General features: G+C 42.7%; 1 protein-coding gene across 1 annotated transcript in view; it reads right to left on the bottom strand.

The window, feature by feature from the left end:
- CTBP1 (C-terminal binding protein 1) overlaps positions 1-5,848 on the bottom strand; it is a 326,081-nt gene extending 320,233 nt beyond the window's left edge. Inside the window, exon 1 of the mRNA XM_018554762.1 lies at positions 5,703-5,848. Within this exon, the coding sequence (XP_018410264.1) occupies positions 5,703-5,760 (58 nt within the window). The 5' untranslated portion in view covers positions 5,761-5,848. The remainder of the gene's footprint in view (positions 1-5,702) is intronic.
- Positions 5,849-13,091: the final 7,243 nt, after the last annotated feature.

The raw sequence follows: 13,091 nt of genomic DNA, 5'->3' as shown, positions 1-13,091 counted from the left end.
GGGGGGGTGGAGGGCGGAGCCGCTGTCACAGAACTAAGGCCGAGCGGTGAGGGGAGAGAGAGGCGCCGGCTGTCAGATCCAGACCGAGCGTCTCTCTCTCTCCTCACCGCTCGGCATTAGTTCTGTGACAGTGGCTCCGTCCTCCCCCGCCGCCGGTTCCTTCACTTCTTCTCAGATCCCCGCTGCATACAGATGGGGAGAGAGCAGCAGGGATCCAGAGAAGCCCCACCAATGGGAGGAGAGGACAACGCGATCACTGGTAAATTGCGATCGACCTTATGAGCACCCCTGATCTAGGCCAAAAATAGCTGATTTGGAAAAATTTCCAATGCAGTTCACTTTCCAGTTCAACTATCTTATTCTAGATTGGTCACTTCTCCTGCCTTCTCCAAACTCTTCAACCTTTACTGAATAACCCTGTCAGAGTATCCAAAAAATAGGTATTGGGAGCCACTCAGGGACAGAGTTCAGGAAACAAAAAAAAGACCAAAATGGATGTTAGAGTCCATAATAAAGATTGTGTTGATCAAACAGTCAATGCGTTTGGCTGCAAACACAATCCTCTTCCTCAGGACTTGGAAACAATGAGATTGAAGGAATGGACTCCAACCCCCAAAAATGTAAGTTCTACTGCAGCAATGGGTAGTGGTCCCAAAATGTGTAGATTGCAGTGATTGCCTACAAAACAGAATAGGCTGCCTAACGTATCACAAGTTATTGCACCATGGTAACACGTGTGCATTGTTGCAACTCGGTGATTAGGTGTTGGCCTAGCCTTACATTGCATGAGCTGTGTAATAGATACACTGGGATGAAGCCAGAAGGAGTTCACTCTCCTCGCAGATCACTCTGATATATGTCTTGAAACTCCAGGGGAAAGTAGGCTCAGAAGTCTAAGGGTGTGATTTTCACAACTGGGCTTTTGTTCACATCAGAATTGCTTCTCTTTCCATTAAAAGTGCGAAAGCACCTTGAAGCAGGTCATCTGCAGGTCAAATGCATCTGCAATGAATTCTCAGTGGTCTTAGAAGAATCATAAACTGCTGGCAAAAGTAAGCTTCATGTGCCCATAATGGTGGCCATGCTATCTATGTTTATTTGATGGTGGCCATGCTGTCTATGTTTATTTGATGGTGGCCATGCTGTCTATATTTATTTGATGGTGGCCATGCTGTCTATGTTTATTTGATGGTGGCCATGCTGTCTATGTTTATTTGATGGTGGCCATGCTGTCTATGTTTATTTGATGGTGGCCATGCTGTCTATGTTTCTTTGATGGGGGCCATGCTGTCTATATTTATTTGATGGTGGCCATGCTGTCTATGTTTATTTGATGGTGGCCATGCTGTCTATGTTTATTTGATGGTGGCCATGCTGTCTATGTTTATTTGATGGTGGCCATGCTGTCTATGTTTATTTGATGGCGGCCATGCTGTCTATGTTTATTAGATGGTTTTCATGCTGTCTACGTTTATTTGATGGTGGCCATGCTGTCTCCATTTATTTGATGGTGGCCATGCTATCTATGTTTATTTGATGGTGGCCATGCTGTCTATGTTTACTTGATGGTGGTCATGCTGTCTATGTTTACTTGATGGTGGTCATGCTGTCTATGTTTATTAGATGGTGGCCATGCTGTCTACGTTTTCTTGATGGTGTCCATGCTGTCTACGTTTACTTGATGGTGGCCATGCTGTCTACGTTTACTTGATGATGGCCATGCTGTCTACATTTATTTGATGGTGGTCATGCTGTCTATGTTTATTTGAAGATAGCCATACTGTCTATATTAATGTGATTGTCTATGTTTACTTGATGGTGGCCACACCACATACATGTTTGTATATAGCCTGTTGGGATTAAGCCATAGTACTCAGTGGCTGAACGGTACACAACCCCACATGCAGACAGTCTTCTTTTGGAATTATGTGCCTATAAGAACATGAACCCAGCCAAACAATTAAATACACACACACACACACACACACACACAGGAGCTGTTTTACCTGCCAAAGGATTTGTTTTTTCTGTCTATCAAGTCCTGAGATTTACCCAGCTCTGCCGCACAGCGCAACCCCACCCCAAAAAGCTAGTTGACTTTCTCTGACCTCAGTACTTTCCAAATCATTGACCCCGTTGCCATACAGTGATTCTGAAATTAAGACAGAGGATCAACATGGCAGCCAAGACGCCAACATTATCAGAATCCAATAGCAGCTTTTTTATTACTCTCATGACAGATTCTCACCAACACTTTGCAATTGATTACCGAATAGGACCATCTGAGCTTGAGCATTGAACTTGTTCTCTTAAATATATTCCCAAGTGGGAAGAAGAATGATTCATTGTAATCACACTATTTTAAAATGGAAAAATCTGTTCTAGATTTCACGCTGCTTCATCTAAGCATTGATTCTTTTTTTTTTAGTGGTGCTATTTTTAATGCTCTGGTAGCCCCTGTAATTGAGCCTGGTAAAGCGGCGTAATTCATACTGAGGAATTATGCTTTCTAGTGCTATACAATTCTTTGGAAGTGTTCCAATTTTCTGAAATGTTTCAACTCAATTTCAAACCTCAAAGCACATCCAACATCCTTTTTTTTCATTTCATGTCATTGTTTAGTGTAAATATTAAAGTCAACCTGGCATTACGTTTACACTGAAAGGAAAATCGCTCTCTGTAAATGGTAACCCATTCCAATTATTCATATCATTAAATGCCAGAGTGGAAAGTACCACTGTTAGGTCTATGTATTTGTTGCCTTGCCTTTGTAAACTGGATTCTGGAGCTGTCATATTAAAAGTGAACCCGTTCTCCATTTTAAACCTAAGGAGTTGTAAAGTCCCAGCATTTCCTCTCCTGTTATAACATCGGCAGTGTAATAGGAATACATACTAGAGCTGATTTTGATAATACAATCAAAGCTTACATGAAAAAATCCCTTTTAGGTAGCGAGTGCCACCTTCCATCTGCCCATCACTTTTATCAACTTCCTGGATTCCCAGTGTGCTTTGCATCTCATTCCCTGCTGCTTGATGTGATGCAATCTCCATTTCTAAAGACTACATGTCCCATCGTGCATTGCTTCTAGCAAACAATGATAATGTTACATTGTTGTTCAGACGGTAGGCTCTGTAAGCGTTGTGACACAAGGAAATACATATTCACTAGACATGTAAGCTGCAGAAAAATTCGGTTCGAATATTTAGCTATTTCAGGATTCAGGTCCATAACTCAATCCCATTCTGGGTTTCGGATTCGAACGAAATCCAAATTTTCTTTAGCTTCGGAGCTTCGGATAAGTTTATGAACGAATATTCATTACGACTACCGCAGAAACCATATACAGATAATAACACTAAAGCTGAATCTCCCAGATCCGAATGGCATTCGGGAGCTATATTTACATACAGGTGAAACTCGAAAAATTAGAATATCGTGCAAAAGTTCATTTATTTCACTAATGCAACTTAAAAGGTGAAACTAATATATGAGATAGACTCATTACATGCAAAGCAAGATAATTCAAGCCGTGATTTGTCATAATTGTGATGATTATGGCTTACAGCTCATGAAAACCCAGATCCACAATCTCAGAAAATTTTTGGCAGTGTGGGCAGGTGCCAAGTCCTGCTGGAAAATGAAGTCAGCATCCCCATAGAGCTCGTCTGGGGAAGAAAGCATGAAGTGCTCCAAAATCTCCTGGTAGACGGCTAATTTGCATTAGTGAAATAAATGAACTTTTGCACGATATTCTAATTTTTCGAGTTTCACCTGTATATTATTAAAGCTGAGGCTCCAAGACCCAAATAAAATTTAGGAGCTCCCGAATGCAATTCGGAAGTTCAGATCCCAAATGCAATTCGGGTCTGGGAACCATATACATACTGTATATTACTAAAGCTGAGGCTCCCAGACCCGAATGGCATGCAAGAGCTCCCAAATGCAATTTGGAAATTCGGATCCACAATGCCATTCAGGTCAAGAAGCCTCAGCTTTAGTATTATATGTATATACTGTAAATGGCTCCTATGTTGCCGTAACATAAATTTGTATTCAGACCCATTCGGATGAATTAAACCGAAAAACACATCTGACTGGCCAGAAAAGTCACATTTCCGATTCAGTTTTGTTTCTGAACAAAATTCGGACGGGACCTGAAATTCATAAACGGAAATTCAGATTCGGACACTTTCGGATGCATTGGGATTCGGAAATTCGTATGTGTCCGAATGTCTAAATTTTGGAAAAATTTTACAAATTTTGATTCAGAAAGAAATGAATCGCACATGTCTAGTATTCACAGAGCTGAGTGACATGGTGTCAGTGCATTGAGGAAGTCCATCCTATGGGCATCTTCAGTAAGTAAGTTTACAAACTGGATCTGGTTATTAGGAGTGGGATAGAATGTATGGGGATTTTATATAGAAATACAGATTTATTTTTAGTTTTTGACCATAGACCCCTTTTAAACCTAAAAGCCCTACCTGGAGCAGATATCACAAGAAGCCTACCATTCATTACTATCCCGGAAAATCTCTTTTGTGCTCATCTTTGATCTTTTGGTCTCATCTTCACTTTGCTAAAGGGACAGAACCTTTCCTAGCTTTTAGTGGTGGGCCACTACCCTGAAGTTCCTTTGCAAATTTACTGATATATCTCTGAATGTATTGTTTCATCTGTGATAGTGAGCTGACCAGGTCTCAGGGTAGTAAAGCAGCCTCAAACCATAGAGGTCTATTTATAAAAAATATGCATAGCTTATTCATCCAGGGAAACTGCAAGTACGTCCGTTCTGTGCGTGTTAACTGGCTGTGAAAAGAATGGGGCAAAAACCAATGTTCTTGGTATCATTTTTCTTCTGGTCAAATGTTTTTCTATAGGTTTACTCATAAAGAACAGAGTGAAAATACATCATTATGGCCACTAGATGGAAAAGGCTACAAAAGCATTTCCAAGGTGCAATAGACCCCTAATGTCACTTTAAAGAGTACCTGTCCCTACTAATAGGCTATTGAGCTTGTGAGCTCCCCTATGTGACAACAATGAAGTTAAGAAAAAAAAAAAAAAAGTTAAATAAAATACATGTAAAAAAACAAAAAAAAGTAAAGTCACCGCTAATGTAAACACGCGCTGGGTGGGTGCACCTACATACAAAAACAACAATTGCACTACACAAGTTGGGTATCGCTGTATGTGCCAGAGGGAGAGCAATTATTCTTGGTCAATATTCAATTCTAAACTGATGACCTGTACAGGCTTTGTGCCTCCTATGGACTATGGTATAGTATTTTGTCACCATTTCACTGAGGCACGCAATTTTTAAGCTTGGCATGTTGGGTATCTTTTTTCCTGGCACCACCTCATCTTTTATATTTCACATAAATAAAATGGGTATTTTATTGTGTTTCAGTGCACTAAAATTAACATAAGTGTAATTTTTAGTGAATCGTTGGGCTTGATAAAAGAGTTGCACTAATACCATGACACCCGGCCTCGGGACGCCCCTGGATGTATGGCCGGCTTTAGAAGCAAGTTCCCACTCTCCACCTCCCAAACTGAATAGTAGTTCCCCTTAGTGATGTGCAGTGTTGGGATCCTGTCTGGGTGTTATACAGTGGCAGCTTTCATCTGTGGGTTTTCATACGGGTCACAGGCACTGAAGTTTGAAGGTTCAGAAAGAAAACCCAAGCGGGGCTTACCTTCAAATATCCGATCTAACCTTTGCCGCTTCACTTTGTGTTTGTCCATGAGAGACATGAGATGGGCAGTGATTGTGTCTTCTCAATTTTTTCACCAATGTTGCTGAGATGACCAACCGAGAAAAAAAAAAAAATGTTCCCTTTTAGAGAATCACCTGTAAAGAGAAAACGTATCTCAGAATTCAAATGAAGACATGAAAACAGGTAACATATCAATTAATTGAGTCCATGCAATAAGTTTCTACAGGAAAGAAATATGGGGGCTGCCATGCCTGACCTGACCTGACTTGGGGGGGGACCTGGCCTGGGAGGGGACCTGACCGTTCTCTGCTGTAGTTTTTTTTACCACGAACATGTCACCCTGTGACTTGCCAGTTGAAGGAGAAGCAGCACACTGATGAGCTTATCTTTCTGTCACTCCGTTTTCTCCTATCAGCATGCTTCATGCAGTGCAACACACTTGACTCACTCCCTGTTTTGCTTCCCCTTGTCAATCACTGAGCTCTGCTCCATGGACTGCAAGAGGCTGATACTAAGAAGCTATCTGGCGAAAACACTGCTTGCATTAAAAAAATCTTATCTTATTAGTATACAGGATTTATATAGTGCCAACAGTTTGTGCAGCGCTTTACAATATAAGGATGTATTAGAGCTTACAGAGATGTATATAAAGAATCACTAAACCCAAAAACAATAATATTATGCCTTACCTGTCCTTAAATGTGGTGGCTGCATTAGTTTTCTTTTTTTATACTAAGAATCTTTCTAGCAAGTACAGACACTGCCTATTGATCCTGCCAGAAATGCAGTGTCCTTGTTGTTGGAAATACAACAGCATACTGATTGTGTTGCTGACTGTAACTATGTCTTTTGAACACTAGATGGCGCTGTGGTGCAATTTCAGTCTCTATGCTAATGCATGTTTGTCTATGATTTATATGTTTCCTGTTTGATGCTGTAATCCTGTATACATGTATGCAACATTCTTCCAAGCAAGTAAGACTTAATTCAGCATTACTCAAGATCTCAGTCCTTCATCTAAACACATAACCAACACTTGGTGCTTCTGTGGGCGTAACAGAAAGCACAAAGAACCTTATATTTCCTCTGCAGACTACCAACCCCATCACCCTCCATGTAATGGAGATGAACAAAGGCAGAAATGTCTGAAGTCCAGACTGGGTAACAACAAGGGCTCCCTCCATAGGTACAGTAGATCGAGTGAGCGTTGGCAACCTAGGACAGGAAGTGTGTTATTTCCAGGATCACCAGATGAAACTAAAGGAAGAGAACCTAAAGAAAAGAAAACTAATGCAGCCACCTGATCTAAGTGCTTGTGAGATACAATATGTTTAGATGTTGAGTTTAGATCAGTGGTTCTCAACCTGTGTAACCTCAGGACCCACATTTGTCCTCGGTCATTTAGTCGCGACCCAAGTTGCACTGCAATTGAATCCGCGGCATTGCAGTACAGGGCGTTCGGGTGATGGCTATTGGACTGTGGGCAGGCGGTGCGTTTGGGGTGTCATTGAAACTAATGGCAACGCAAAACACCTTCCACACCAGAATGCACTGTAGGTGCAATTGCATGGTACAGTGCATTAATCGCATGGGACTGTGCGATTAATGCATTGTACTAGTGTGAACAGACCCTTAAAAACACTGACAGACACACACAACCACAGATACAATCTCACACACATAAACACTCTAAAATATATAATTTTTTTCTTTTTTTTTATAGATTCACCCAGTCTCTATACCTTGCGAGAACTGGAGTGGATCCTCAACCTGGGTCCAGTGTGGGCTGCTGTGCTGTGATGGAGCTCTGTCCATACGTGCATTGCTTGTACAGCTCCCTTGTATGCCCTGTAGAGGTGCCGGTAGCCAGAATGTGACGTCAGTGCAGTCCAGGCACCTCTACAGGAGCTGTAAGCAATGCACGTATGGGCGTAGCTCCCTTATGACCATACTTCCATCCCACCCCACCTGAAGCTGAGCCGGGCACCATATTTTCAAAGGCTGCTCGGCATGGGAACTGACAGTGCTGCGCTAGAGGGAGGCTAAGGAGTCTCTCACCGAGAAAAGTGGAAGGCATGTGGCGACCCACTGAACACGGGGGTCACGATCCACTTGGACTAATGTCTTTATTCAACCTCAAATACTATGTAACTATGTAACTATGACCCAATGGTTTAGATAACCTATATATCTACCTGGAGTTCAGCTTTAGGAAACACAGCCAACTTACTGAGTGGTAATACTTATTTTGTTACAGAGCATCAACAATTTGTGCAGGGCTTTATATTCTATACATTCATATCAGTGCCTGCCCTCAAGGAGCGTACAGTCTAAGGGCCCTAGTGCATACACACACTATGGCCAATTTAACTGCCAGCAAGTTTTTGAAGGAAACACATGCAAGCACAGGGAGAACATGGAAACTCCATGTAGATAGTGTCCTGACCGGGATTCCAACCAGGGACACCGAGTGCTGCAAGGCAGACGTGTTAAGCACTAAGCCACTGTGCCACCCATTGAGCTTCCAATACCTGTACCTGGCTGCCCTACTATCAAAACCATTATGGTTGATGGCATACCACGTCCTAACGCTACATCTGGGACAGAAATACCTGAAAGGGTGTGAAGAGGATGGCAATCTTCTAATAGTGAATCTCCGGGGACCAACGGAAGCCATCCTGTATATAACCTGTATATATGTTGAGTGGGGAGTAACCACTAGCTACACGGTTTTCTCTACTCTGGTAAATAAGACCTCATCTGACATCCTCCTTCAATTCTAAATAAATTCCTGCACCTTTGATATGCTATTGATTTACTTGTGGCTAACATGAGGGTTAAACTACCTCCGAGCATCTTTATCCGGCGGGGAAAAAAAACTGTTATCTACGAGAGTTCTTGGATTGCAGCTTCGTGATTGTATTCCATCAATCTGCGCCTATTTTGAAGCATTGATTTAATGAAATGTTCAGAAGCGTTTCTTTCAGCATTGATTTGAACAAAGATTTCCTGTTGTAGACACTGGAAAGAGCAAGCTACGGTAAGGTACGCTTTGGGATCTGGGATTCTGTTCACAACTTGTAATCGTATATTTTAAATATATCTGGTATAAGAACCCGAGGTCTTCTTTCTTATCTTCCTGCAATCCCCTGCATAAGCTGGGAGGAAGACAGTGAAAGTGTTGACAGTCTACAACTGTGAACATGTTTATAGCAGGAGAGAGCACAGAGGTGGATCTGTAGGGTTTATATACACGGCCCTTGATTCCTGTCAGAACTGCTTTTCTTTCCATAAAAGTTGATGGGAATGCCAAAATATCCAGAAACAGCTTGATGTTGCTAAGAAAACTGTCAGAAAGAGGTCAGCTTCTGGTCAAATGTACCTGTGAAGGAACTAGGGTTGCCACCTTTTCTTCAAGCAAAACCCGAACACTCTAGCGACGAGCAGACATTTTTTTGGAGTCGTGGCTTATTCATATGTAAATAGCGCCACCCATTCATAGGTAAATATCGCAGTCGAGACTGTACAGTGAAGGGCCGGTAGCCTCTATCTTAATTTTGGTTGCCCCTGTCTGCCTGACATCTTGTGTCCGGGTTTCTGCTGCCATGAAACCCGGACACAGCATCCAAAACCCGAACTGTCCGGGTGAATCCTGGACAGGTGGCAACCCTAGAAGGAACACAGACAGAATGCAAAAGCACCTGTAAAGGAATTCAGGAACACCCCTGAAGGAACTCAGATGGATCAGGGAAGCACCTGTGAAGGAACTCAAATTCACCTGTCAAAGAGCTAAAATGGAGCTCAGAAGTACCTGTGTAGCAGACAGAATCTGGAGCAGTGATCATGGCAACCAATCAACTTTCCTCTTTCATTTTCAACACTTAACTAAGCAAACTGCAGAGAGAAGCTGACTAGTTGCTAAGGACAACTGCACCAAACGTTGTCTGCTCCAGTTTTGATAAATTTCTCCCGCAGATGGAACTCGAAAGGACCTGTGAGGGAACTCAGATGGAACTCAGAGGCACCTGCGAAGAAACTCAGATGGAACGTAGAAACACCCGTGAAGGAATTTAGAAGCACCTGTGGAAGAACTCAGATGGAACTCAGAGGCACCTGTGAAGGAACTCAGATGTAACGTAGAAGCACCTGTGAAGGAATTTAGAAGCACCCTGTGAAAGAACTCAGATGGAACCCAGAAGCATCTGTGAAGGAGCTAAGGAGCACCTATGAAGGAACTCAGATGAAACTCAGGAGCACATGTAAAGGAACTTAAATGGAACTTAGATGCATCTCAAAAGCAAACTAAATGCACCTGAAAGTCTACTGCCATCTATGCATGCATTTAGTTTTCTGCTGCTTCTTTATCATCCAGTCAACAGACTGGGCTGGGGTGTGTCCTTGATTAAAATGTAGAGCTTGGCAGCAATGGTGGCCCACGATCTGGCTATGCTGTGTAGAGGGGTGTCTGAATCACACGACTAGATTAACACAAATACATTCAATTCCAGTACTGAGAACCCAGTAATTGTAGTGTGCAGCGTTTTTGACTGAGATCACTGACTTCGAATGCATGTGTAAATAACTTCTGACTTTTCCCTGATTTTCATGGTAGTCATACATATTTCAGGGCATTGATGGAAAAAATGATAAACTGCCGGTCACTGGGATTTGCAGAATGAGGAGATTATCATGAGCCTCTGTATTTCTCTCATTATAGTCTCATTTTTAGGGAAAACTGTGAAATTTAAACAATAGTGATTATTATATAACTGCCCTTTTTTAGTAAATATTCCTTTAAACTGGAGGGATTTTTGGCATGAAGGAGAATCCTTGTAGGCGAACCCAGATTCTGCTTCCATCTCAGCTGATATTCTCTGGGGTTGTAAACTAGTCCTGTAGCCGTGATGTTACTTGGCCTGAGGCTGAATCAACTATCTCCCTGCCCTATTGTGTTCTTGTGGTCCATGAGAATGGCAGCTTCCACCTGGTGCATCTTACATAGGTATTTTATTTTGTAAGAGAGTGCCTTAAAAAAATAATCCTAACAAGTATGGTTGAAATCCAGAAGGCATTGCCACATTTCTTTTCAATCTCCAGTTAACACTATTACCTTCTGAAATAAATAACCAATCACGGAAATCACAATCAGCGCTATCTGTGATAGCGGCGCTCTCTCTAATTGTCCTTCTGATACAAATGATCTCTGAGAGCAGGCACATGTAACGCGTAGTAAAACCTGATCCATCTCTTGTGCAGGACCCCAGAGCAAATGTCAAACAGCTGGAAGAAATTGTTTCGGTGCCTGAGTCTATGTCATTGCAGCCTTTTTATTTTGTTTATTTTTTGTAAATTATAGTTGTAGCGATAACTCAGCGCAAGGAGCCGCTGTTTGCCCGGTCCACATCTAGTCGGTCTTAGGGTTGATTTCCAGCTGCGCCCATTAGCACTAACCGCCCTCTTCTGGTGCCCTTCAGTGATATGATGCCAATTGAACATTTTATTGAACATCTACTGTGGGAGATAGGGTATAGGGGTTCCAGGTGTCTAGGGGTAACCATATCAGCTCCAGACTCACCGGACCTTGTAAGAGTAGCAATGCAGATCCACAATCCAGGAATGAAACACTGACCCTGCTCTTAAGTCCACATAGATCCAGGGTACTTCAAGAGCCTGCACTGGTCCTGGCTCTTTTCCTCTTTCCATCTCTCAGGCCTCCTCCATGTTAGAAGCCTCAGGGAAACCTCTTCCCTCACTTCAGCCTATGCCCAGGCCTCGGCCTAGCCTGGGGGGGTAGGCTGAACAGGACCCAGTCCTAATCCATGGCTGGTCCAGTCGAGAGAGAGAGCACATGGCAGCTCCCACTAATATATGTAGCCTGTCCCAGCATGTACCACTGGCTGAAAGAAGCCCAGTGATTGGCTGCTGTATAGCACATACATTACAGTATCCACCATTGGCTGTCCCTCAATATGACAGAGTCACACTCCGCCCAGGTCGTTACAGGCAAGGCTAGACACCTGGGATTAACCATGTAATCGCCACTACAAATCCAGCCAGGCTGTCTACAGCCCTGGCTATCATTAAATGAATAGTAGTCACATCACAAAAGGTGAGGGGCGCTACACTGTGTTAAAATTATTTTACATCAATTAAATTATAACCTTATCTTTTTTACTTTAAAGTTCTTTAAAGAAAGAACACATCCCTGGCATCCATTTAGACATTTCCTGCAACCATTCAGCAGATTGCACAGCTAAAATCTGTTTCGCTCACTGACCACCAGGGTGAAACAAATATGTCTAGAGCAGAGGTAGTGAATTAAAATTAAAGGAGGTCCAGCTAATAAAATGTCATTTAACAGAGGTCTGATTCACGGTCCACACAGAATGGTCACTCAGTCCGTGTCCTTACTAACAGTCCGCCATTTAGGCTGCATTCACACCACCAGCTGCACTACAATGCACAGCTGCTGGTGTGTGTTCCCAGACACTGCTTTTTGTTTGTTGTTAGAACTTTCCTCTCCCTGGTTGGTTTTTAAAAAAAATGTAATTTAAATTTTTTTAAACTTTTTGCTTATCACCTTTTTAATTGTTGGTTTTTCAAAAAACTTTTGCTGTCACGAAGGGGCTAACAAGCCCCCTATATGACAGCATTTCAAGGTAACAGGTTCTCTTTTTCGAGAATTCAGGGGGCTATTAGACTCCTGATGTCTCCCCTGCCCTCCAATACAAACGATCAAGCACAGGAATCTGTTTCAGCTGAGAGGTACTATGTGTGACCAATACTACCTGATTCCAGAAATAACTCACAAGCAGTGACTTGTTAGCAGACTTTGTTTTTTACTACAGAAGCCCTTGTAACAGCTATCATAAAATAACTGCCTAAAGCTTAACTAAAGACCAAATATTTTTTTTTTACTTTGAATAGAGTGTTAAAGAATTTCAGTAAGCCCCCCCGCCCCCTTCCTTTTCTGTGATTGAAAAGTGAAGGAGCAGCAGCACAGTGATAAATCATCCCTCCTGCGCACTCTGCTTTCTCCTCATGTCAGAATGTTCCCTGCCAGCTAATGTGCAATACAGCACACCTGATTGGCTCCTGGTGCTGCCCCTCCTTCTCATAGTGCTGCCCCTCCTTCTCATAGTGCTGCCCCTCCTTCTCATAGTGCTTCCCTTTCTTCTCCTAGTGTTGCCCCTCCTTCTCTTAATGCTGCCCCTCCTCTTTGTGCTGCTTCTCCTTCTCCTAGTGTTGCCCCTTTTCTCCTAGTGCTGCCTCTTTTTCTACTAGTGCTGCCCTTCCTTCTCCTAGTGCTGCCCCTCCTTCTAGTGCTGCCCCTCCTTCTCCTAGTGTTGCTCCTCCTTCTCCCAGTGC

The sequence above is a fragment of the Nanorana parkeri genome, unplaced genomic scaffold (genome assembly GCF_000935625.1).
Source record: "Nanorana parkeri isolate BGI_ZX_2015 unplaced genomic scaffold, ASM93562v1 scaffold172, whole genome shotgun sequence".
In the NCBI taxonomy this organism is placed as follows: Eukaryota; Metazoa; Chordata; class Amphibia; order Anura; family Dicroglossidae; genus Nanorana; species Nanorana parkeri.
The sequence above is the reverse complement of the archived record's forward strand: the minus strand, read 5'-3'. Positions and strand labels throughout refer to the sequence as shown.